Below are 24995 nucleotides of genomic sequence, written 5' to 3'. Positions count from 1 at the left end.
GTATTCCCTCCCCTCTTTATTTCTAATAAATTTACATGAAACATTCTCTAATATGCAGGAAGGATTATGCACAATCACACCACTGAAACACGACGGGCTTGGGAGGTTTTTACTATATTGACTCTCCACCATATTCTCCTGATTAGGACCTTTCAGCATATTAATCAGTGCTCCCAAACTGTCCCTTCTCTTACTCCTCCACCTCTACAAGAAAATAATTTTGTGAAATATCTACAAGGTACAGTTTGCCACTTGGTGTCTCACCCACTGCAAGGGCCCAGAAACCTGGATTGCCAAATTTCTCTCTTAAACTCTCTGGTGTGATACCAGCTTCACAGCCTGAGTAGGTCTCAATGTGTCAGGAACAGGCATTTTGTGTAATTCTGCAGGACAACTCCCCAGAGCTCTGAGGTGGCTCAGGAAGTGCTGCTGGGCTGAGAAACACCCATTTGTGGTTCTCTGGGGATGCACAGTGTGAAAGGGAAGGAGAAGTGGGAAGGGCTCACAGGTTTGGTGTGCTAAGCAGCCCTTTGGCTGCCTGTGATCTTCAACACACTTCCCAAAGTAAAAATTTAAGTTGCATCTCATATTTCAACTTGAAAAATTATGGGGTTTAGTAACAAACAACTGAACCAGGAGACTGAGAGATCAGTGTTGTATCCCTGGTTCTGTCACAAGTTTAATTCCTGGCTCTGGGCAAGGTACTTGACCTGTTTGCATCTTGGATTTCACTCTTGCAAATGTAAAACCAAAGTCCTTTGTGTTTGCATTTCTCCTGCTGCTATGATCTTTCACTAGCACTAATCATTATTTCAAAGTACAGAATAATAGTACCTGCAGCAGCTGGGTTTGTTTTAATTTTGTCCAAATAATGCTTCTTTATCTGTTTCACAGCTCGAGTTCCTAAAAAAATCCTGAAATGCAAAGCAGTGTCTCGGGAGTTAAACTTTTCCTCAGCGGAACAAATGGAAAAATTCCGACTGGAACAGAAAGTTTATTTCAAAGGGCAGTGTCTAGAAGGTATGGATGTGCTCTGTGTGCTGCAGCACAGGGACTGACCCAGTGTGGTGGGGATTAGAGAAACTAAAATGGGTTGGACATGGTGATTTTAATTTTTCAGAGTAGACTGAAGCACTCATCTTGTCAGGACTAATGGGCCACAGTATTAGGGATTGCTTTTCATAAGTGTGTTAACACTTTGTTATGTAAGCAAAAAAGCTGGGTAATCATGCCTGAGGGCATAAATCCACCACAGGCTGCCTGAGGCAAGGAAACAGGTTATTTCAGAGTCCCCTATTACTGGAATTCCTGCCTCTTCCTCAGAGTGCTGGCCACTGCCAGGCTGGAGCCTCTGGTTTACCTGGGCTACGGGAGTGCCACCACCTTTTTTTGCCTCTGACTCCACGTCTGACTCCACGTCTGACCCCACTGACTCTTAATCTGGGCTGGAGGAGGGGCAGATAAAACATTGATCTCTGTGTCTTCTGGGCAACCAGTTGCGCACTTAATCTCAACTGGATCCGAGGGATGTCTGCAAGGGGAAGAGTGTGGTTTCCCTGTTCCCAGTTAGGTGTGATGAAATTTCCACTGAATGCTAAGGAAGTGGTGTGACCTAATCAGTACCATCAGCTATTCTGGAAAGGGAGTATCTGCTCTAAGAGGAGAGCAGAGTTCAGTGCAGCTTAAACTGTACAAAGTAATTTAAATGTAAAATGTTGGCAGCACACCAGGACAGTTTAGGGAGTTCCCCAGCCTGTCGGGTGAAAAGCAAAAGGACCATTTGTGGATTTTATCGTCTCTCAAATGCCTCTGGATCTTCTTTTTACTTTGCAGAATGGTTCTTTGAATTCGGTTTTGTGATTCCTAACTCCACAAACACTTGGCAGTCCTTGATAGAGGCAGCACCTGAGTCACAGATGATGCCAGCTAATGTTTTAACGTGAGTGCCTTGGCCTTGCAGAATCTGAGAGCAGGCAAAGCAAAAGCAGTGTGTGGCATTTCCTTGGGGGCCACAGTGGGAACGAGGAGAGGGAACTGCTACCAACTCTGAATCACCTCACGACTGTTAGTTGTTGAGAGATAAAAGAGGCTAAGCCAACCTCATTACCTTCCTTCCCATAGGTCCAATTTGCATTAATATAGTAGTAAAGGTTTGGAGAAAGTGGAACTGATCCTTTTTTAGAGTTGCTTAATTTTTTTGAAAGGTGAACCATGAAAGGATTTAAAAATGTTTTCCAGCTTAATACCCCTTACATCCAGGGTTAAAAATAACCCAGCAGATGTCTGGGCCATTTTCAAGTCAGCTATTGATCACTGACTCTTGTCCAAGATGGTTTTATTTGTGCAATATATCACCTGTAGTAGCTCCTCTAGTATTTGTTTCATCACTGTACCATTCTGCTGAGCTTTGTGTCTCTAAATTGGCTTATACACCATGCATTTAGTCACACAGAGTTGTATCTGGGGCTAAAACACCCTTAACAGGTAGGAAAGAGTCATTTTACAGGCACCTGTAGTAAGATTCACACGCCTTCCTCAGGAAGGTCTGCTCCTGGCTGCTCTTCACACAAGGACTCCTGAGCAGGCCAGTGATCCCTCAGATGTGTCACAGGAACACACGCTGGGCATTGCCCTGAGTGTGGGCAGCAAGGCTCCAGCCTGGGTGGGATGATGGAAAAGGCTCCTGGAGGGAGGCCCCTGGGAAGGGTAAGCACCCTCTGTGCAGTGCTAGATGGGTGCTGGCAGGCACACAGGGAGCACGCTGCCAGCAGAGACAGAAGGGTTTGGGAATCCCGCTGCCAACAAGAGGCAGACCGGGAGCAGCAGGCTCACTGCAAGGTCACTGTGTCCTCTGGAAGACCTCCCTCTCCAGCATTTTCCCTCTGGCTCCCTGTCTGGAGGAAAGCCAGTTGCATAGAGAAGGCACCATCACTGATTTCCACTCCCAGCACGTTCCAAAGAGATGGGGGAATCAGGGGAGCATCAGTGTTCCAACAGTGCTCCTGGCACAGCCTGCTCAGAACCTCAGAGGTGCTGCACACCTCAGCTCCCAGAGCTGGTGGCTGTCAGTCAGTACAGGAGGAGCCAGATTTGGGAGTCAGAGTAAAGAAACAAGCACACCTGACAAGTTGGTTTTGATCATCTCAGGAAATCAAGACATCCTCAGGACTGGGAATCAAGAGAGTCCAGTTCTCAAGTGACCTTGAGGATTTTCCCATGTCCCATTCTTTCCCTGAAGTATGTCCACTTGTAGTGGGCAGCCAAGATCTCTCTTTCTATTCAATGGAGGTGTCCTAAAGTAATTTTTGAGGCTTTTCATTAGAACCCCCAGCCCAAAGAAATCCAAAGGGAGATTTGTGGCCCTAAGAAATCAGCCTTTTTAGCTGCCCGGACTTGGAGAGCCCCTCACTTTCTGCTATTCCCAAAGACCTCATATTTCTCTCAGTGTTCCCATAGCAGGAGACAATGGAGGTGTGATACTTGGTGCTAATCAAGGCACTGCACCGAGAGTTCCCAGGATGAATGAGTATCAGATTGAGAACATTCCCTGACATTTGAGTTCCAGCACGATCCATACCACAGCAAAATCCTTACACTCAGCAGGTGCAGCTTTCTCAGTGTTACACCAAGAGCCACAGTGGAGTTGGAGCTGCTGCTTTGGTGTTCAAGAGCCAGGTTATTTAGACATGGTCAGATCACACTGCTCAGGTGTCCAGGTGTTGTAATGGTCTCAAAAGTTCTTACTTTTGTCTACCAAAATCTCCAAAGTCAGCAAGTTATATCCTCAGAGCTTCTGTCACACCCAAATCCACATTTCCACTGCAGTTTGTATAAAATATGCTTGCATGTTTGTATTTAAGCACTTCTTGAGGGAAATGACATGTTAAATTGGGTGATGTAGCTTGCTCAGCACTAGAGGACAGAGATGGGGAATAAAAAAAGAATTCCCATTGGTTTTCACAATTCCTGCAGGAGAGAGGGGCCTGAAGGTGCTGGGACTGCTAGTTTATTTTTAGCAATAGGAGTGAGCAGAGGTTTGCTGTCTGAGCACTCTGCAGCCTGAGCAGTACTGTGCCCAGAGAGGGGATGACAAGGGAGGGATGGATGGAGGGAAAATTCCACATAGGAATGTGCTTGGGAGATCCTTCAGTCCTGACTGACCCAGGACACAGTGCTCGCTGCACTGTTGTGGGGTGGGTGTGAGCCCAGGCTTGTGGGAATGTGGAGAGGAGCAGTCGTGTTCCACTGTCTGTGTGTCCTTCTAACACCTCTCCTTTCTCCTCCTTTCCTCCCGCAGTGGTAATGTTATTATAGAAACCAAATTCTATGATGACGATCTTCTCGTAAGCACTTCCAGAGTGAGACTTTTCTACGTTTGAGATGGGGCTTTTTGGAGCTGTTTTAGTTTTCCTCCATGCAGTTCTTGGTGCAGAACCCCCCGACTATCCAGTGGAAGACACTCCCGTAGGCGGTGACCCTGGGGACCAGCTCAACGTGGGTTGTGACCTTTGCCCATCAGTTATTTTGCTTTCTCCTCTGACAAGACCAGACCAAACCCTCAGAGACGGGGCCATCTGCTCAGAGATGCCCTGGGGAAGAGAGGCTGTCTCTGAACACGGGCAAACGATGGTCATGCAGAACCAATACTGTAAATTATGTTAGTCTCATCCTTTCTACTTTTCTGGACCCTGGTATAATCTCCCATTTTCACTCACACCAAACTCTCAATGCTTTTCTTTTGGGATTAAGTTAACCTTCTCATTTTTCTCATGTTGTAGGTTTTTATCCTTTTGCTGGATTTCTGTGTAACTGGTCCACACATCCTCTTACCCTGAACTTGTAAAATAGACTGTGATATCACCTAATGTAATTAAAACAAATTTCTCAATTAAAACATTCCTACCGTCCAAAGAAGGGAAGAAATGTTAGTTCTGTGTGTTTTCCTTTCTGTTACAAAAACACTTCTCAGTGGGCACAAGCTCCCATCACTCAAGCCAGCAGCACAGGGCTTTCCACAGCCCTGCCTCTTCCATAGCCCCCATATCCTGGTTAAATTTCTCTTCCTCCAGCTAGCCACGTTGGAAAGGTGTCCTGACTGCTCTGACCAGGGCTTCTCCTTGGCCTCCCCTCTGTCTGTTAATCCTTCGTGGCATTTTGTCCCTATGTCACCAGTTTTTAAGCAGCACCACACACTGTTCTGCTGTTTGAAGTGCCTGGGGACACTCAAAGCCCTCTGGAAAACCTGTGTTCCCCTGAGGTCACCAGCATCAATCCCGTGTTGGGCTGAGCTCCCTGGAGCTCCACTGGGGCTGCAGTTGATGACACCAACAATCCCCACGTGTGTGAGGCTTTAATGACACGGCAGCATTTTTGCTGTGACTGATTCCTCCAGCCCTGCTTTCCTCTGTCATTTGTAACCAACTCTAGCACATGGACATCGTGGGAAGGGGCATCTCCAGCTTCTGCTCCTAAACATCCAGACAGCTCTATGATCCCTCTACGCCTTGGTCAGCCTGTCCTGTGGCTGGGCTTGAGTTTCTCGGGAGTCACAGGGACATAAAAGGCATCATTTCAGACCCTGGATTCAGCCCCTGGGTGTATTTGGGAGGGGATACAGTGTAAATATTTTTTAGGGGGATTGAAGCTGGACCACTAATTCTCACTAGCCACTGTAGCAGCTTTCTCATGAGCCTCACTGATGGATCTCAGCCTGTGGCACTCACAGGGCAGAGTCTTGGCAGCAGCATGAGCCATCCTGGGCCAGCCTTCAAACAAAGACATCAACTGAAACTGCACCCAGCATGAATGACACCCAGTGAGGGTGGTACCTCAGTCAGAGGAGGGACAAAAGGTATCCAAATAGGAAAAATTAAAAAGGTTGAGGGTCTTGAGAGCAGGTGCCTCTGTGTGTTCTAGGGCACATGTTCTGTAGACCCACATGGGAGATTCCAGCAGAGACAGGGAGCAGGCACCTCCTCTGCCAAGCTCAGCTACAACCAGGACCCAGAACAAAGGGACAGATGTTCCCAGTGGGACTGAGTCTACCCTGGGTGCCTGTTCTTCTAAGGGCCTGTTGTATCCTGGGCTGCATCCAAAGCAGCATGACCAGCTGGTCAAGGGAGATGATTCTGCCTCTGTTGGAGGGGGGTACAGAGGAGGCCACAAAAATGATCAGAGGGGAGGAACAGCTCTCATGTGAAGACAGACTGAGAGCTGGGATTGTTCAGTCTGGAGAAGGCTCCAGAGAGACCTTTTTGTAGCCTTCCAGTACTTGAAGGGGGTCCATAAGAAAGATGGGGACAGACTTTTTAGCAGGGTCCGTAGCAATACGACAAGGGGTGATGGCTTTAAAGGAGGGTCAATTTATACTAGATATAAGGCAGACATTTCTTACAATGAGGGTGATGAAGCAGTAGAACAGGTCACCCCATCGGCACCTCACTGGTTGGAGATGTCCCAGCTCATGGCAGGGGGGTTGGACTAAGTGACCTTTAAAGGTCCCTTCCCACCCAAACTATTCTATGAAACAAGCTTGGAACTCCCACACCCGCTTGACCTCCCCGGCGCCTGCGGGACGTGCTCCCTGCGGGGCCCCTGGAGGCTCCGCGGGGCTTTAAGAGACCACCGACATGGGGTAAGCAGCCCTGCGATAAGGTCCTGGAGGGACGCGGGCCCTGAGACGGCCTGGGGGGACCTCCGGAGCCCCTTCCCGCCCCGCCCGCGCCCGCCCTGCCCGAATTGCCCCAGTTTGCCCAGTTGGAGCTGGCGGGCCCCTCTGCGGCGGGTCACTGCCGCCCTCCAGTGGCTTCGTGGGAAATAGCTGGGAGCAGCTCACCCGCTCCTGGTCCTGGACCAGCCTCTCCCAGTGTCCCCCAGTGCCGGGATCAGCCTCCCTGGCGGAATCAGTGGAGCAAAAGGCAGGACCAGGGGAGACCAGGGGCCCGGAGCCAGCCGGCAGAAATGCCCCGGTAGGGCAGGGGGGACAGTGGGGTCTGACCAGACACCACCCAAAACCCAGGCAAAGGGCCCTGCTGTGCTCAGAACAGGAGCCTGTGCTTGGCCCAGGCAGCTGCAGGTCCCCTCCCTGTGGGGCTGACAGGATTTGGGAGCCCTGGGAGAAGGAGCAGGAGACACGGTCAACGTGGCTCTGGGGCAGCAAAGGTGCCAGCAAAGGGAAAAGTGTGGCTGGAAAGTACAAGAGCAGACCAGAAGGTCAGGGGTGCAGGTGTCACCACTGCCACCACCCATCCGTGTCCCTAGGGTGGTTCTGGCTGTGACACAAGGGCAGCCCCATCTCACCCTCTGTGCAAAGGTTGAGGGTGAGAAGTGGGTTGGGGGACCAATACAGCAATTCCCTCTTTTATTTACCAAAAAAGTTCCCACCTGGAATTTCACAGCCTTGGCAGGGAAACTTCCTCCAGCCTGTTCCACATGCAGGGCTCTGCACAAGGGGAGGGCTGTATTGTGGGAGAGGGGCAATTTTTGAGGGTAGGACCTGGCTGGGCCACGAGGAGCCTCTCACTACACAGGGCCTTGCCCAAAGCCCAGCCACTCACAAAAACCCTGGCTTACCTGGAGCTGCTGCCTCCCGGCGCTCGCTGGAGCCATCGGCTCCTGGCCGAACAAGCAGCGCTTGGGAGAGGAACCGGCCGGATTCGGCAGCAGCCGCTGAATCCCGGCCGGCAGCCGCGGCTTTCCCCGGCTCATTGTTCACAGCCGGGGTGTTCTGGCCTCAGCAGCTCCCATGGCAGGCACCAGAGCCTTCCAGCCGCCGGCACGCACAGGGCATTTGTTCCTGCGAGAGCCCTGGGGCAGGGAATGTGCTCAGAGGCTGCTCCCTGCCAGCCGGACAGCCCCACGTCGGGAGGGCTGTGAGCCCCACTGGCAGCCTGTGGAAACCTGGCAGAGAGGGCAGGGCGGCACTGCAGAGCCTGGGCACCCAGTTAGAGGCCACAGAGACACGCCGGGAAGTGGAGGGAGCTGTGCACAGCCCAGGTGCTGGCACAGAGAGATTGGGGGTAAAGCTACATCTTCACCGCCCTCCAACCATGTCTTCACCTGGGAACCCTCCAAGCTGGGCTGTAGCACAGCTGCTGAGTAAAAGCGAGGGAGGAGGGTGATGCACAAAACTCTTTTGTCTTCAGGGGAGCTCTCTGCACGGTTTTGGGTCCATCACACCATAAGGTTCCCTGAAACACAGGCATGGCTGCAAGGCAGGACCCTGCCCCCGAGTGCATGGGGCTCTTGCCTGCAATGAGGGTGACTGGAACAGGGCTCTCACACCCTCTGCCCATGGCCAGCACCCCTTCAGGGAGTCACCTACCTCGGCTGCTGTGGGAGCCCTCAGCTGCCTGACTGCCTGGCAGAGCCGACTGGGGCTCCTGCTGGCACGTGCCCCAGATCTGCCCTGCCCAATAAAGCTCAGGCGGGGAAGCAGAGCCGTCCTAACGTGGTTAATTAGCTGATTCATGAAAGGTGCTGCCGAACAAAAGGCGCACAAACAGCCCAGGGCCACGTTACGTTCGGTGTCTGCTTTGCTACTCTTACCTTCCTGCGGGCGCCGGCGGCGCGGGCAGAGCGTGGCAGCGGACACAGCGTGGTGGCCACGGGCAGCCTGAGGGGTCAGCACCATCTCACCCCACCTCACCCGGCTCCATTGTCCCCCAGGAGCACAGGAGGGCTGGGAAGGTTTGAGTCCCTCCGCCTCTTCTGTGGGGCACGGATCCCACCCCTCGGTTACCCTGACCGTGCAGGCAGAGCACCACCCTGGCAATGAACTGCCCAGACAGGGGGATTTTGGGGCTGCCCCCAAGGAGAGGAGGGCGGCTGAGGTAGAGACAGGACTCAAAGGGCCCTTTTTCAGTCCAAGCCGCCCAATTCCTCCTGCCCTAGGGAGCCTCTGGCCACCAGCTCCTCAGTGCCACCAGACCTGGGTGTGATCCCTGTTGGGGATCAGCAGCTGCCTCATCCGACTGCATATCTGACACCCACATGCACAGCAGTGCTCTGGGAGTGGGACCAGCCATCACCATGGCCCCCCTGGAAGAGCATTCAGTTCTTATGGCATCCAGCTCTGTGCCAAAGTCCTGCCTGCACCGTCCTCCCCATACCAAAATTCTGCCTGCTCTCCCAGCACCCCAGTGCCAGGCAGGGCAAGGAGTGTGGCAGACACCCAGGAGGGATGAGGAGCTGAGAAGGGACAAGCTGGAGACACGGAGCAAGGGAAGGAGAGGACAGTGTAATGGTCCTGGTGTCCCCAAAGTCAGGCTGGAGAGGTCTGACATTGCCTCAAGTGTGAAAAAGGGGGACAGTGACAAATTGTGGGAAGGGGTCCTGCTCACACCAGCTAATCTGGGAATGCAGGAAGAAACCACAAGAGTGATGTGAAGACCCAGAGGGCAAAGGACTGACAAGAGCTGGAGTCACCTGGCTGATGGAAAAGCAAAAGTATTCCAAGGAGAGGGCAGAGGCCCAATTTCCATCGGGGGAGGAGGCAAAACCAGCAGCCAGATACATTTGACTCAGGAACTGGGAACGTCTGCACCCCTTGATGTTTCCCAGAATCCTTGCAGGAAATTCCCTGGCACAGAGCAGGAGCACGGGGGAGGTAGTTCCGGCTGCCCCAGGCCAGCAGCCGCGCTGTGCCGCCTGTTCATCCCCATCCCCAACAGCCTGGCTCGCTTCCCTGGCAGGTCGGCCTTGGCAGCAGGACCCAGGGACACGGGACAGCCATGGCCTGTCCCCACGGTGCTGCTGTGGCTCTCGGGGGGAGTGCTGGGTTTCCCCATCCCGCAGCACTAGATGGTGCTGCAAGACAGCGCTGGTGCCTCGGCTGCGCGGGCTGCACGGCGCGGGTGGCGAGCGGGAGGGCGCTGGTTGTGGTCACCGCCTCGGTGACCTGACAGGCTGGCGGGTCATCCGGGATGGGACATACCACCAGCTCTACCCCAAGGGAGGAGCGGCCCTTGCGCTGGGCTGGACACCCCAGCGCCGAGCCCTCGGGGATGCCAGCGGGCACACGGTGAGCGCTGGGTCTGCTCCTGCCGCGGGGTGAAGTGTCCCGGCAACTCCACGGGCACCGGCACCTCCCCGTGCCTCATGCCTGCCTTCATCCTTTCGACCCTACCCTTGCCAAACCGGGGATGCACAAGTCCCTCGAGCCCAAGGCCACGGCAAACAGCCCAGTGGGGCTCCCCATGGCCAAACGCAGCTCCCAGCCATTACTGGGGAGCTGTGTGGAGGCCCGCTCTGTGGAGGGCCCCTGGTCACCTCATGGGGCAGCACAGGGTGCAAGGAGCACCAGCTTCAGCGCCTCTTTGAGGGCAGGTGTCTCATGCTCATCCCTTCCCACAGCAGAGTCCCATCTTCCACTCCTGCCCACTTCTTACCTCCCAGGACATCACCCCAGAGCTGCAGCCTTGTCCCACAGTCCATCCCAGGGATGGAGCTTTGCACTGGGGGGATGTCCCCAGGGAGGCAGCACATCCTCACCTTGGGGGTGATAAACAGGGCTGAGGGGGTTTGCCCCAGAATAAAAAGCCAGTCCCTGCAGTTGTTGGAGTTTGGCTCTGCACCCATCCCTGCAGGGTGGGTGCACCCCATGGCAGCTGCTCTGAGCCCTTGTGTGCCTTTGGGGCCTCACTTGGTGGCAGAGACAACCCTGGTCAGGATCCCCAGCTCCATGCAGGACCATACTCTCTGCCACTTCAGCTGGGAAATTGGGAGCAATATCCCTTCTCTGCCTGTGGATCCGGAGTCTGGCAGTGCCCAGGGAGCAGGTACTTTTCACACACTGTGGGTCGTCGTCCTCCTCAGCGTGGCTCAGGGGTCCCTGAGCATTCAGGTCTCCGGCTTTGGGCACAAGCTGCAGCACTCCCACCTCCTGCCCTGAGCCCTGACAGAGGGGTGCTGGTTTCCAGTTCCCTGAAGGAGCAGGGCCAGGAGCCTGTTCTGCCTGCAGCACAGGAGAGGAACCCAGGGAGATGCCCACAGAGTAAAGGCACCCCCGTGCCCAAAGCATGCTGGAGGACCTACACCCCCACCCAACACACAGTTGGCACTCAGGAGAGGCACAGCCCCTCACCTTCAGGCCTCCCTCCCGGGCAGGAAAGGACACATGCGAAGATCCCATCCCTGTGGATTTACAACCCAATGTCTCTACTCCTGTGGAGACTCCAAGGGCTAATTGAGCTGAGCTTTCTCATCCCCCAGCTGCCCCCCTTGCATTGTGCTTTCTTACGAAAGGAATGCAAGAGCCTCTCCAGGTCCCCATCTGCTCTGAAGGGCAGCACTAAACACTTCCTCCCAGGTCTCTTCCTGGGCCACACGTAGCACAGCCAAGTGCAGAGTGGCCTCTCAGTCCACCACCCCTCCCTCTGGGGCTCCCCAGCCAGCTGTGAACAGGAGGCACAGCCCTCACTGGGGTAAGCAAAGCTGAGGGTCCCCCACAGCCCTTCCTCCTGATCTCTGGGTCTTTGGAGAGGATCAGCTCAGCCAGACAAACTGGAGCAGCATCAGCACAGGACTCTGTGCAGGAGGAGCCCCAGGCACCCCAGCTCTGCTCCCTCTCCAAGGCTCCCACCTGATAGTGGGGAAGGATTGGGGTGGTGGCCCCAAGCAGACCTGGCAGCAGGGACTAACATCCACCTGGGTTTCAGAGCTCGGGGATCTCCACTGGGCTGAGGACTGCCAAGTCAGGGCCCAGGCCCAGGCCTGCCCTGGCTCACCGAGGGGGATGTGGCAGCCAAGGACAAGGAACTAGATGTCTTACATCTGCTCTTCAGCCTGGGCTGGGCTCTCCTGCCCACACCAGGCAGCTCTCAGGCCATGCTCACTGATGTCCCTGCTCCATTTAGGAGGCACATCTTTGTTATGTGGGTTGAGCCAAGACTGGCCGAGGACCCTGGGCTTCCGTAGCCTACCCCCGAGGGGTCTGCTCCTCTGGGACACCTCGCACCCTGAGCCAGGTGGCAATTGCTCTGCCAGAGGATCAGCTCTTTGTGTCTATTTTCGACAGCAACCATCCAAAAGTGCTTCTGGGTTTGTGATCTTGAGAAGTCATGCCTGGAAGGCAGTTCCACTCATCAGACTCTTTAAGCCAATTGTTTGCCCAGACACTGTACCAGTAACACCAGCCTGTGTCTAAGTGCAGTCCAAGACCTGCATTCCCCACAGGCAGGTTCTTCACCGAGCCCCCAAGGTGCTCCAAATTTCATGAAGGTTGTCAAGATGCAACAAGAATTTTTGGATGAGGCTAACTGAAAGCTACAGCTGGTGCAGGACAAGCTTGTGCTGATGCAACAGGTCCTAACCCACTATGGGCAGGTCAGGACTGGAGACAGGTCTGCTGGTCCAGGCTCAGTCCAAGTTGTCCTCAGGGTATGGGCTCAGCTCCACTGGTCTCGCTGGCTTTGACCCCTGGCAGCAGCTCCACTGGTGTGCTGAGTTTCAGGCCAACCACGTGGAGGCTGCTTTCAGTTCACCTGGATGTTCAGCCACACATAGGTGGCTCCAGCTGAGGTTCAGGCACAGCAGAATCCTTGGGAAGGGCTGCCCTTGGCCAAAGAGGCCACCAGTGCACATCGGCACAGCCCAAGTCCCTCCAGGCTCGTACGAGGCACCCTGCAGCTCTCCTGATGGTCACTTTTGGGAGCTACCTTGGCTACCTTCAGTGGCCAGCAGCCAGCTGGCACACCCCAGAGCAGCTTCAGCCATCTGCCTCCATGGCCTCCAGAACCAGCAGGATCAGCAGTCCAGGAAGGATTCGGATCCCTCAAGATGCATGGTTTCTGCAGGTGAGGGGCAGCACAGGCAGCTCTTCTGCTCTTCTGGGCGAGGGCCCAGCACCTCACCATGCCTGAAGGCACACGAGGGCTCATGCTCTTCACCTCCAGTCCCATGGCATCAGCCCCCACAGGGCCCAGCTCTGGTTGCCAGGCAGTGGTTGGATCATCTCCTGCACACCAGAAGCAGGTGGGACTCCCCAGGGTCACCCTGGGCAGCCCCTGGCATGAAGTCAGCTCACCAGGGAGACCATCTCCAAGATCCTCAGAGGTGCCTTCAGCTGGCACTGCAAGCCGTCTCCTGCTAAGCAGGACCTGCTGCTCCTGGTCCCTTGCCCCAAGACATCATCCAGGTGAGCATTCCCCGCAGCATTTTGGATTCACCCAGACACCCTCTGTGGCATCGGGCACCAGACGAGACAAAGTGCCACACCCCAACCTGCATCCCCTCTGTGAGCCACAGGCAGGAGGCTCTTCCAAAGGACCACCACCCTCTACTCCAGGACAACCAACCGCAAATGCAGGGCCCAGCACTGAGGGGCCTTTATACCCCTTGGCAGGGTGTGGCCACCCCTGATTGGCCAGGACAGCCAGCAGGCAGCAGCTCCGGATTGGCTCGGAGCAGTGCCCCTCATGCTGTGATTGGTGGGCTCTGTGCACAGGGAGCACATGAGCATGGACAAGTGGCAGCACGTGGTTGGCTGTGGAGGAGAGATGGGTGGCAGGACCTGATTGGCTGGGCCTGTGTGCTGCTTGACTGTGATTGGTGGAGGGAGGGAGGGAGGGACAGGTGGCAGTGCGGGATTGGCTGCCTGGCAGTGCCCTGTGCGGGGAGTGGCTGGGCAGGACCCTGCAGTGCCTCATGCACTGAGCTGGGTCCGGACTCAGCCCCAGAGCTGGGACCAGCCCAGCCCCTCCCGGTGGAAGCACATCCGGGGGTCACAGGGTGGCAGGGCCTGCCAGGCTCCCTGGGACTGAGCCACAAGGGAGTAGAAATTGGGCATAGAAACACCGGGGCAGATGGAGGTGAGGGATTGGGGTTTGCCCTCTCCATCACCAGTGGCCACAGGGGGCTCACAGCAGCCGGGTGGAGACCAGGAGCTGTGGGGCTGAGGGTCTCCTCCAACCTATCCTCTCCTCACCCCCAGCTGCTCCATGCCCTACCCATCATCAGCCTGTCCAGCTGCAAGGCCAGGGGCAGCCTGCAGTTTTACCCCACCCCACACCAAAGTGGACCCTACTATCCAATGCCCTCAGGTTTTGGGGGCTACAGGGCATAGGACAGGTCTTGCTCTGCAATAGTGGCAGTGGGGCCACTGCTTCCCCAAAATCTGCCCACTGGAGCCTCAATCCTGTGCGTGTGGCGTCCTCACATTTCAGCGACTCTTGGAGCCAGCTCTTGTCTACTCGGCTGCAGAAACTTATTTGAATAATTTGTCTTGCAAATCTGCAAGTACCAACTTGAATCTTGCACCGGTGAAGCCCATCCCATGGGATCCCATCCCATCGAGGTTGCAGGAGCTGTGCCTGTGGCAGCTGTGGTGAGGGCACAGACACAACTCCCAGCACTGCACTACAAAGCACCACCCAGCAGCATGGTGACACTCAGCCACTCCCATGATGTCAGATCCCATGGCGGACATCGGAGCACTGGATAACCAAACCTGCCCCCGGCCCTGCCAGGAGCTCCCCATCACCCAGTAACACACAGCCAGCACCACAACTAGTGGGACAATTAAGGACAAAAAGCCAGATTTTGAGCTTATTTGCCACAGGTGTAAGTACAGGGTAAGTGACCTGGCTGCTCCCAGGGATCAGGAGGGTCTGTGACCCTCCCAGCCACTGCATTAAATGCAGTTGGTTCCTCTTTTTTTTTTTGAAAAAAAGTAAAATAGGAATCATCTCCCAGCATCTGAACACTTGACTGCCAGGATTGCAGCGTGAGAGGAGGAAACGAGACCATCTGGTCAGGCTTTGGCACAGCCTGGATCAGCAGGGAAAGGGAACTCCCTGGAGCCCGGGCGAGGGTTTGGGAGCAGATACAAGGCAGGTTCCTGGTCTCCACACCCCTGGCAGAGCAGGCTTGAGCTTTTCCAAGCTCCAATGCCCTAGAGGAAGGAGGAAAAATGAATTGGAGGAAGATTAGGAGCAAAGCAGCAGAGGCTTAGTCTAAGTTACAGCATTTTGCTTTGATTAAAGCAGACAGACAAACCCCAGCTGCCTTCCCGGGGTCCCACCACCAAACCTCTACCCTAGCACTCCACAAGTTGCTGGGTTGCCTAGTGCAGGCTGGAATATCCCTCTGGGATCAGTTCTGGCTGAATCCAATCCCTGCTGCCTCCTTCAGCACTTGCATCCTACCCTGTTTGCCAGTGATGCTGTAAACAAGCCCCCAGGGAGGGAAGGCATTTGCTCGGCCAGAGCACTCACCACACCACACCACACCTGGGGGTCACTCACCTGCAGCAGACACTGCAAGGAAGGATTTTTGGGGTGGGTTTCTCATCCCCACTGCACAAGCCAAACAATCCCCAACAAGTTTGGTTGCAGAGGGACAATCACTGAGCAGCCCATTCCCACACCCCCCAGCTCACTGCCTGTATCCCTGATGGTTTCCCTGTCTGACCCATCCCTACTGCTTGCCCAGGGCAGCCAGACCATGCGGGATCATGCAGAGGCCATGCTGGAGACTCAATTGCAGCTCTCCACGGGAATACAGCCATGAAAACACGCTGCCTCTCCTGTCCCAACAGCAGCAGGAGGACAGCACAGCCCCCAGGCTCTCCCCATCAACACCCTGCACCCCTCTATCCTCTCTCTCTCTTCCCAACCCAAGTCCAAAGCAAAGAAAGAAAGGAGAGAAAAGGGGAGAAAGAAATAAACTAAAACAAATGAAAACCAAAACAAAAAGCAGCAGTTGGGAGGCAGCCTTGTTAGGACAACTCAGCAAAATAAAATTCCGGTTTATTGTTGGACAACATTGTTTCACACATACATCAAACAGGCCAAAAAAAAAAAGAAAAAAATAAAAATAAACAGCAACTTCATAGACAGAAAAAAAAAAAAAGAAAACCTTTTTATCTTTGGCCTTGCCACCTCATACAAACCACGATCTATGGTACAGCTAAAGTACATACACAAAAAAAGTTACTGGAATGCTCAGAATAAGATTGTAAATTTTTTTTTTTGCATTTTTGTCTTTTTTTTTTAATTTTTTTTTTTACAAGGTTTTGTTTTATTCTCCTTTGAGATAATGGTTTGGGCCTGGTCACACCACAAGTAAAGTCAGAGATAGGTAACAAGAGAGATATACACTTCAAAGCCCCCCTTTTGGTCAATCCGAGATCACTTAAAAATGGCGGACCTCCTAACAATATGTACAAAAATATAAAATGTAAATAAAAAATACAAACAAATTCTCCTTTAAAGTACTTTTAAGAAAGAAAGCAGGGCCTTGAAGTTTTGGTGCTTGGGGGGGAGGGGTTCTGTGGGGGGAAGGGGGGTTTTTCTCTCCCCGCTAACGGGCGAATCATTTCATGTTCGTTGAGTGGCAGCGCCGCGCCGGGGGGCCGGGAACGGGGTTCACTCTACTTGGTGAGGATGACCACGGCGGAGGGGGGAGGAAGGGGGGGCGTGTGTGGGAAAAGGGGGGTTGCAACAGGAGTCCCAAGGGGGGGACCCGAGGGTGAAGAGGACGCGCTGGCCTTTTTTTGTTGGTTTGTTTTCCTCCTTATTTAAAAAAAAAAATAATAATAATTTGCTGCCTAGTCATCTTCGTCGGTTTTCTGCTTCTTGGGATCGACGTCGTCATCCTGAGGGGAAAGCAAAGCCATCAGGAGAGGGGACAGGGTGAGGGGGTGCTAGGGGCTGGTGAGAGCCACATAAAGGCAGGGAGTGAGGCAAGGGAGGGTTTTGGGTCCCCCTCCTGCCCCAGGGACAAGGTCAGAGCAACACAAGTGTTTCTCCCCCCTCAGGCAACATCCTCTCTCACAGCCAGCTTGGGGAGCCCCTGAACACCCACCCCTGTCCCAGCCTGCCATGAGCACCCAGGGGCTCCCCAACCGAGGACCAGCAGCTCCACTCAGTGGGAGTAGACACCCCACTAACCAGGCCAGTGTATAAATACGTGGAATTGGGCTGTGTCCCCAGAGAGACACAGAGTGCACAGGCAGGGCATCCCAGCCCCGGAGCCAGCCTGGCCTCTCCAGCCCCACTGACACCCTTTAAGCCCTCTAGGGACATGGGTGGCTCTGAGGGGTTGCCTGCTCTTCCTACCTCATCATCCTCAGCTGCCCGTTTGCCTGTGGCTCCCTCAGCTTCGTCGTCATCATCACCGTCCTCTTCCTCACCTGCACGGAGGAGAAAGGGAGGAATGTGAGATCCTCTGGGAGAGTTCCAGTACCGTGCACCTCCCATCTGGGTTTAATCCTGGCTCAGGCCCACACTGCAATGCCATGTCCCATCTCCCCAGCTGGCACAACCTCTGCTCAGGACAGGAGAGGACACAGTGGCTTTCCTGGCATCCCCCAAATTACGTGACCCACCAAAGGGGAGATAAGAAATTGGCAGCATCGAGTCTGGCTCACACTGTGTTTGTAACACAGACAATGGGATGGCAAAACCACCACCTACCATGAGCACCGAAATCACGGCAAAAAAGGGGGGAAAAAAGGGAGAGGAAAAAACTTTCTAGTGGCTGCTCTGCCTAACCACTCCAGATTACTTCTGCTTCCCTTCGCAGCTATTAGTCCATCTTTAATGAGTTAAGAGAGCCAGAACGCATTAGTTCTGAGTCAGAACACTTTCTAATTATCAGAACAGCAAACAAATGCTTCCAACTTATCTTACAGCCAGCCAGGAGGATGAGCAGTGAGCTCTGGGCTTTGACCCACTTTGAGCTCAAATAGGCCAGTGGATCAGAACGACTGAGTCAGTCACCTTAGGCCAGTTTTGGGGGCTCTGGAGCAAGACCAGAGGCAGAACAGCTTCTCAGCTGCAGAGACGAGTCTCTTGTGTAACAGGAGACCCTACTAAAACTTAGAGCGTTAAGGCCAGTAAGCTGGCTTTAAATCACTGCCACGAGCCACACGTATGGACAGCCGGGGGGATTAAGGTCAGCCCATCCTCCCTTCCCCTCTCCTCTCCCCGGCGTGTGCCCAGCCGTGGCGTGGCCCATGTGGCGGGAAGGGCCAAGATTAGCTCCCAGCAATGGATCAACACCCCAGCAGCCATCACATGCATGGGGCCAGCCAGCAGGTCAGGTGACAGTGCCAAGCTGATTGGGAGCATTTTTAGTTCTTTGAGCTGCTTTAAGCAAAGCAAATAATGAGATGGGATGGAGAGATGGGTGAGGAAAATATACCCTCAAGCTCTCCTCTGCTGTCAAACTCCAGGAGTTTGGCTGCAAGTCTTGGCTAAAAAAGCTGATGCAAGCTGTACTTGCTGCCTTTAAATCTCTCTCCTGCAGCGCTCAGGTGCAGTTCTCAGGCAGGGATCGCCCGAGGGCAGCAAGCGTGGACAGACAGAGCCCATGCCAGCGGTCAGAGCCCGTGCCGGATCCCTGCAAGGCATCAGCACCTCCAGGCACTCTGTGCCAAATCATGCCTGTGCTCGGTGAGCTGGGAAGAGCAGGGCTGGCACTGCGGGACCGAAGCTCCCCAAGCTTGTCACAGCAGTATCCAAGCAACACTTCCACCCCACACATGCGCCTGCAGCACACGCATCCTCCCTGCTCCTGCCCAAGGGGAGTGGGGAGAGGTAAGTATTCCCCATCTCTTCCACCCCCAAAGCAGAGCTGAGGGTAAATGGGCTCAACAGCACATAACAGCACTGCACTCTGTCCCCAATGGTTAACACCTCAAGTGTGAAGAGGGTCACAATTCCCAGTTTTTCCCAGTGAGCCAATTCCTACCAAAGCGCGCAGCAGCCTGCTGTGAGAGTGCCATTCCAAAGGAGGTAGCTTTCCCTACTCATACTGTTTGAATAGTCACTGGTCTAATGGTCATTGAATTTCTAGCCCTGTCCCTGTCTCCTAAAACTAACCATCAGGTTAGTAGGTCAGCACGTAAACCAAAAATTCACAGGGGATTAACCTAGTAACAGCTAATCAGGGGCCCCAAGTACATTTCAGCATAACAAGAATGGTTTTCTCACAGCCTTAACGAGCGATAAAAATAAACAACGTTATTCATCCAAGCAGATCTTGGGAAAAAAATAATAGCAGGGAGGGTGAGAAGTGATTCGGCAAGTCACTGCTGGATTTCTGGTCGCTGCTGCCAAAACCCACTTCCAGGCTGGGTTAGGTCAGGAAGCAGGGGAGGGCAGGGAGACATAGGACATTGCAGACAGGGAAGGTTCAAAGCAAGCCTGTCTACTCCCGTTGGAGGAGCAGGGAAGAGCCACAGGTTCCTCTGTCAGTTTCCATATAGCCCAGAAAAGGGCTGGGAGAGGGGACCACATAAGCCTCTCAGCACGCTGCTCCACAAACAAGGGTGGTGAGCCATCCTCTGTGCCTGGGCAAGGTACGGCCACCTAGGGCTGTCCCTGTCCCACTGGCCGGGGCTCGCACCTGCAGCAGCCGCTGCGATCACCAGAGTCAAGGGCAGATTTTACTACTCGCACGGAAGGGCTAATGCGCTTATTCAGCGCCGCGGTGCGGTGCCGTCTGGCCAGAGGGAGGGAGGGAGGGAGGAAGGAATCTGCCCTCAACCTGCTGGAAGGGATTCAAGGCTGACTTCACTCCCAGCACTCTGGGCGAGTGAGGAAGGAGCGAGCCTGGCTGGCAGGAGCCGTCTGGCCGCAGCCGCGAGGGGGAGATGCTGCTCCCTGGGAGCCCGCTGTCCAGGGCAGGACACAGCCATGGGATGGGGGTGGGAGGAACAAAGAAAAGTTACCATCACCCTCTTCCTCCTCGTCCTCTTCCTCACCACCTTCCTCTTCCTCTTCGTCTACTTCGTTGTCAGCCTCCTGCTCTCCATTTTCCTCATTCTCCTTGGCAAGACAAAACATCACTTAAAAAAACGCACCGGGGAAGGGAGAAGGGGGAAGAGATGTTCAGCACAAGTGCGTGTTCCCATCTTTCCTGCTGAAAGCAAAGCACCAGCCCACCGGAGCCCTGGGCGCGTGTCCCACTTCCTGCCTGCCTCCACTTGACCCAGACAGCCCAGGCATGAAGGATCAAGCCTATAGTAAAACTTGGGGCTGCAGTTTTGAGATAAAGACTGCAGAGGGTCTTGTGACACACTGAAATGTGGTTCACTGAATTTCCCCTGGCATGTTAAAAATAGAAAACCAAGGGGTTTACTTGTACACAATGTGTTTCCCTGCTCAACTGGTAGTAACATTGTAAATCCAAGGCGTTCTTTTATTTTCTTTTTCCTCTTTTTTCAGTCCCTAGGGAGGAGGTGGCACTGGACAGCCTCACAGGGCTGTCAGGGAGGAGATCCAAGCCCAGCCCTTCCCTTCTGCACACACATGAACTCCCCACAGGTTGGGGAGTATCTGTGTAACATGAAGCGCCTAAGGTTCGAGGGCTCTGCAGGGCTCAGCGCTGCCATTTGAAGGGGTCTCATGAGCAGGGCTGGGGACAAGCTTGCAGCAAAAGTAGGAAGAGAGAGGAAAACAAACAGGCATTGGTGTAAAGGCTGCCTCTCCCTGCAGATTGCAGCCATACTCACAGCATTGCCGTTGGCCGGTGCATCTCTGCCATTTTCTGTTTCTTCAACAACTTCCTTCTTCTCTTTTAGATCCTGGAAGGAGCAGAAAAGCAGAGAAGTCACCCCAATTCCAGTTGCCTGGGTCAGAGAAGCTGCAGATCAGGTGTGAAAAACACAGTCTGAGAGCGAGTGCAGGAGCTGGTTTCTCTTCACACCGATTTGTTCTGTGATTTGGTCGCCACGTTCTGGCTCCTCCTTGGGAACGGGAAAACATGGGGGCGAATCTCAATCCAAGTGAGCCTTGCCAGAGAGCAGCTATCTAAAAAAGAGACTGCTCTGTTTCACCTCTGAGCTCCCAAACAGACAGAGCTGGCCGCCTGCATATGCTCAACAGCAGCAGAGCTGGCTGATTGCCCATCTTAGCACAGTCCACGCAAGCTCCTGCAATGCCATGGAGAGCCGGCAGCCCTGTCCAAGGGACAGGCTCCGCCGCCCCGGGGCTGCGGGCGGCCATGGCTGCTCGGTACCTTCGCCCCAGGAACAAATCCCAGGGACTCATTAGCAGGGGCTGTGGTCTCTGCCCTGCCTGGGGAAAAGCACACAGTAAATATTACACGCCTGGTCTTTCTCACAGTGGCAGAGAGGAGGCTCCGGCATCTAGCTTGCAGCTCGAAGTGTAACAGGATGGGGTGGGGGAAGAAGTCTATTTTTACACCGCTCCAAGAGCCGTGCCTGGCTAGTTCGGTTCAAACCTCCACAGCGAGCAGAGAGAGGAGAGCAGGAGCTTGTGTGTTTTCGCTATTGATCACTGTCAAAATGTCATGCCAAGTCGCTCAGCAAACAGGCTGAGAGGATCCAACTTTATGTTCCCGCATAAAGAACACTTGGATTTAACACTGGCATCTCTGCTTGCATCCTCCTCCCCTTCTGTTCCTTCATCAGCTGGAGCGAGATGCTTCAAAGGAACACTACCCTAGCCAAGGAAAGCAGAGGCCCTTCCCCAGTGCCAGTGGCACAGCCACTGCCAGCTCCGGCAGCGGCCACGAGGTGTTTAAAAGTTGCTGGGAGCTCCCGGCTCCGCTGTGGTGGCTTCGCCCCCTCCCGCCTGCCCTTTGCTGCGGCCGTGCCGCCCACGGAGGGCGAGCGAGCACTTTCACTCCCGTGGAGCCACTGTCTCGTGGGAACATCGGCAGGGAAGAGCACGGCCCTGGCACTACTGCGAACGTTACTCCGTTCTGGGAGGGTTTCTACTCCCCTGCAGGCTGCTCAGGGAAGGCAGTACAGGTGTTTTAAGTACCACCAGGGTACTTAAATGCACAGATGCTGTTACCAGAGACAGCCAGGCTGCCAGCTGAGGAAAGACTTTCTCTGGAAGAAAGCTTTGGGGTGACAACACTTGTTGATCAAACCTCACCTAAGCAAACCAACCCAGGAGTCTGGGGTAAAACAAACACAAAAGCTCCCTCCTCTTTTCACTGCTCAGATACAAATCCCAGGCCATCTCCTCCATGCTACCCAGCTCCATCAGTTTTACACTGTCAGTAGCTCCAGCTTCCCTATTCCCCCAAGCCTGGTCACAACCATTTTGCCTCTCAAGCACCGTTGCACTGCAACCGCTGCCTCACACCAGGCACGCGGGCACAAGGGAGGTAAAGCATTTCCCAAGTTAAACACAGCAAATCAAGCAGTCAGAGTTTCCACATCTGTACCCGATGGTTCTTTTTAAAAGGAGTTGTTCACAGAATGTAAGCAATTCTCCCAGTGAGGGAACAATTCACTCTTGGACATTTTAGCTGGACAGATCTCCAGCCCTGACCTTTCCCGCACCACTGAAAACCCTCTCAGTTTAACCACCATCACGATGCCAGGTCATGAAGTTTGTGCTAGCAACAGTGTTGCAGAGAGCACCACAGCTTCTCCCTTTCCCAGTCCAAGTCCAACACAAACAGACGTGAGCAGGAGCCTCCAGACCGGGAGCCGGTACAGCAGCAGGGCTGCTTCAGCGCCAAGACTGGGACACAGCCTCTAATTATAGGTGTGGTGAGGCTGTTTGTCTACGGAATAGCAGCGCTGTGGAGCCGCACACTGCCGCTCTGGGGAGCTGCACCTTCTCCCCGGCCCTGCTCCCGGCAGGATCCCGGTGGGAAGGGCGGGAGCCGGGACCTGCCGCAGTCGGGACCTGCCGCGCCTCCCGCCGGCAGGGGGCACCCCCGCGCCGCCACGCGCTCGGCCGCCGTTCAAACCGCGCGCCACTCTGCGCGCCCCGCTGATTGGCCGGCGGCCAGCGCGGCGCCCCGCGGGCTGCCGGGAGCTGTAGTCCCAGCGGGGGCGGACTCCGGCTCCCAGGGCCGCACGTGGTGGGCGCCCCGCGGCACCGGCCGGGGGCGGCGCCGGGGCGGGGCAGGACCCCCCGGCCCCATCCCCGCCTCCCGGGAGCGCTCCGGACGACGAGGCGGGACGAGGGCGAACGGCCTCGGTGACTCCGCGCCTCTCGGGGAAGAAGGAGGGGGGGGTCACCTTGCCGCCGTGCGCGCCTCCGCCCGCCCGCTCTGCGGCGCGGACCCCCGTCCGCTGCCGGGAGGGCGAGCCAGGGACAAGGCCCCCTTCCCGCACGCGGTAAAGGGCAGGGGAAGGTTAACGGCGAACTTGGCCCGGTTCCCCCCAGGGAGGGATGGGGATCGACCCGCCTCGCCGCTTCCCGGCAGCGGGAGAGCCGGAGGCGGCAGAGACCGAGCGGCGGCCCCGGAGCGGAGACAGGGCAGGCGGGATGGGGGCACGGCTGCGGGAGCGGGAAACAGAAGTGAAAACGAAATCGGCGTTTTGTTGGCTGTTTCTTATGAGCCATCCCCCCCGTTGTATTGTTTTTTTCTCCCTTCAACTGCGCTTCCCCCGGGAGCGGCGCGACCCGCAGCCGGCCGGGACGCGGGGTGAGGAGGCCACCGGGCACGTCTCCCGCCGCTTTCCCACGCACCGGCCCGGGTCGGGTCCCCCCGCAACTTTCCCGTCCGGGGCCCCGGACTCGGCGGGGCGCACGGCGACCGCTCGGGGATCACGGTCCCCCCGGGGGACGCTCCGCCGCCCCTCGCAGACAAAGGCGTGCGCCGGGAGCCGCAGCGGGGACTCCCGGGAGAGCCTCTCCCGCCCGGTACCGGCGCTCCCCACCCGCTTCCCCTCACCTCCGGCACCGAGCCGCAAAGTTATCCCGCTGCGAGGAGCTCGGGCCGGAGCCCCCAGCCCCACCGCATCTCCACCGTGGGGGTGCCCCCGTCGGGGCAACTCCGAAAATAGCAACGGACCCCTCGGGCAGCTCCGGCGCACACCCTCCACCCGCCCCACCTCGGAGGGCGACTCCGAAATAGCAACCCCCCATTAGGGGCAGTCCCAATACAGCAACTGCCCCCCCCCCCTTCCGGGGGGGGCAACGCCGAAATAGCAACTGTTCTCCTTCCCCGAGGGGTAACACCGACACCGCAATCGCCCCTCCAGCATCAACCGGGTGCAACTCCGAAATAGCAACCACCCCCCACCCCCCTTTTCGGCAGCAACTCCACAACAGTGACCGCCCCCCCAACCCTCCAGTGCGTGTTCCGGAGCGCTTCCCCCCGCGCCCCCCCGCAGGGACGGGGCCGAGCGGGACCCAAGTTTGACGGGGCTGTCAAGCTCCCGTACCGCAGATTGAATGAGCGAGCGCTGCCGAGTGCCGGGGCACAGCCGTGCGTGTCCCCCCCCCGGGCTCCCCAAGTCCCTCCGCGGCGGGACGGCCGGCTGCTATTCCCCGCGAAGGCTGGAGGGAGCGGGACGCGGCGCGGAGGGGCTCAGCAGTACCGGCGAGGGCGGCGAGCACGTTTCCCGCACGCTGTAGACAAAGGAACGGCGCTGGCAGCCCCGCACGGCGAGCACGGCGGCGCCGGCTCCACACCGCGCCGCGCCGCCAACTTCAACGCGGGGGACGGAGGGGGAAGGGGGGAGAGGAGGGGGCGGGACGGGCAGGGGGCAAAAAAAAAAAATTAGCAAAAAAAAAAAGAAAAAAAAAAGAAAAGAGGAGAGAAATCGCCAAAAATCCCTCGGAAAGAAAAATTTAAACGGGGGGGAAAGGAAAAAACCAAAACAAAAAAAAGCCATGGGATGCGAGGCGGCGACGGGTCGCTCACCTTGGCGGAGATCTCGGCGCTGGTGTCCACGGCCGCGTCGGACATGGCGGGGGCGTGCGGGGCTGTGTCGCGCGGGGCTGCGGCGGCGCGGGCGGGCGGGCAGAACAATGCCAAGATGGCTTTGCGCGAGCCAGTGGGGACTCACGCGGCGCCGCCGGCCCCTCTTATAGAGCCGGGGGGCGGCGCGCGCGCTGCCCCGCGCCGCGCCCCATTGGCCGCGCGCGCCGCGGCCGCCGGGCGCCCATTGGCCGCGGCGCAAACAATGGGGCACGGCCGCTTAAAGGAGCCCGGCGGCGGCGGCGCCACTGCGGCGATGAGTTGGGGCCCGGCCTCAGCCGTGTGGGCGAGGCGCGGGGCGCCGGCGAGCGCGCAGGCCACGCCCCCCTCCCCGCGAGCTGCCCCCGCCC

The 24995-nt window shown here is 56.0% G+C and overlaps 2 protein-coding genes across 2 annotated transcripts in view; one reads left to right on the top strand and one right to left on the bottom strand.

The window, feature by feature from the left end:
• Positions 1-4923, top strand: part of PDE6D (phosphodiesterase 6D) — a 33494-nt gene extending 28571 nt beyond the window's left edge. Inside the window, exons 3-5 of the mRNA XM_027685799.1 lie at positions 895-1020; positions 1834-1939; positions 4298-4923. Coding sequence (XP_027541600.1) covers positions 895-1020; positions 1834-1939; positions 4298-4379 — 314 coding nt within the window. The 3' untranslated portion in view covers positions 4380-4923. The remainder of the gene's footprint in view (positions 1-894; positions 1021-1833; positions 1940-4297) is intronic.
• Positions 4924-15712: 10789 nt separating this feature from the next.
• PTMA (prothymosin alpha) lies at positions 15713-24722 on the bottom strand. The gene is made up of 5 exons (XM_027685802.1): positions 24589-24722; positions 20459-20530; positions 19676-19769; positions 17058-17131; positions 15713-16594 (listed from the first exon to the last, which is right to left on the bottom strand). The coding sequence occupies exons 1-5, from the start codon at positions 24631-24633 to the stop codon at positions 16547-16549; spliced, it is 333 nt and encodes a 110-aa protein (XP_027541603.1). The 5' UTR covers positions 24634-24722; the 3' UTR covers positions 15713-16546.
• Positions 24723-24995: the final 273 nt, after the last annotated feature.

Source organism: Neopelma chrysocephalum, unplaced genomic scaffold (assembly GCF_003984885.1).
Source record: "Neopelma chrysocephalum unplaced genomic scaffold, ASM398488v2 Primary Assembly neopelma1_69, whole genome shotgun sequence".
Classification (NCBI taxonomy): domain Eukaryota; kingdom Metazoa; phylum Chordata; class Aves; order Passeriformes; family Pipridae; genus Neopelma; species Neopelma chrysocephalum.
The sequence above is the reverse complement of the archived record's forward strand: the minus strand, read 5'-3'. Positions and strand labels throughout refer to the sequence as shown.